At 46.0% G+C, this 959-nt stretch overlaps 1 protein-coding gene across 1 annotated transcript in view; it reads right to left on the bottom strand.

The window, feature by feature from the left end:
- TTC12 (tetratricopeptide repeat domain 12) overlaps nucleotides 1–959 on the bottom strand; it is a 14,725-nt gene that overhangs the window by 3,984 nt on the left and 9,782 nt on the right. Inside the window, exons 15-16 of the mRNA XM_057382526.1 lie at nucleotides 688–777; nucleotides 18–86 (exon numbers count right to left, since the gene is read on the bottom strand). Coding sequence (XP_057238509.1) covers nucleotides 18–86; nucleotides 688–777 — 159 coding nt within the window. The remainder of the gene's footprint in view (nucleotides 1–17; nucleotides 87–687; nucleotides 778–959) is intronic.

Here is a 959-nt window from a genome sequence, read left to right as displayed (position 1 = left end):
CAGTGTTGGTGACTTACTGTGACAATCCTCCCGTCCTGATGGCTGAGCAGAGCCAGGCACTGGCCACTGATGGGCTCAGCAAAATCCTGGAAAACACCGGGAAAAACAACTCAGATCCAGCAGGAGCAGAAATGGGGTGACAAAAGGGGAACTCAGGGGACACCAGGGAGTCCCAACCCCGGGGAACTCATGGGGTTTTTCCTTCTGGATGGAATCCCGAGTTTGGATAACTTTGGAATGTGCCCGGTGTCTCAGAACAGGCCACAACTGGAGAGTGATCCTAAATCAAACATTTATACCAAGGAAAGATGAATTGTCCTTAACACTGTTTATTTTCCCTTATCTCTGTGTATATTGAAGGTGGCGCTGGAGGAAAAAAAATTGTAATTCATTCACTTTTCATCTTATTTAAACTGTGAGCTACCCTTAAAAACAACCTGAAACATCCTCATTTTAAAAAAATTCACCAGCTGCTGCATACCTAATTTTGAAATTCACTTTTCATCGTACTTAAACTGTGAGCTACCATTAAAAACACCCTGAAACACCCTCATTTTTAAACAATCCACAGCTTCTGCGTACCTAATTTTGAAATTCATTCACTTCTCATCTTATTTAAATTGTGAGCAACCCTTAAAACCAACCTGAAATACCCTCATTTTTAAATAATTCACAGCTGCTGTGTACCTGGATGGTGCTGTTGGACTCCAGCAGCAGGTTCATCATCAGCCCCAGCACTGCAAACACACACTGCTGATAGTCAGAGCTGCTGCTCTCAGAGCTCCCCTCCTGTGGGCAGAGCAGAACAGGAAAATCAGCCCCAAAAAAGACCCCACTCGGCATTTGGGGACAGCTTTAGGGGCAGGAACGGCCCTGGGAGAGCCAGGACAGCTCTGGGACACAAACCCATGGCTGTGTTTGGTGTCCAAAGCTGCACATCCCAAACTCCCTGGGGAATC

Source organism: Malurus melanocephalus, unplaced genomic scaffold (assembly GCF_030028575.1).
Source record: "Malurus melanocephalus ecotype Western Australia unplaced genomic scaffold, MMel_1.1 scaffold_574, whole genome shotgun sequence".
Classification (NCBI taxonomy): Eukaryota; Metazoa; Chordata; class Aves; order Passeriformes; family Maluridae; genus Malurus; species Malurus melanocephalus.
Note: the sequence above shows the minus strand (reverse complement) of the source record. Positions and strands in the feature narration are given on the sequence as shown.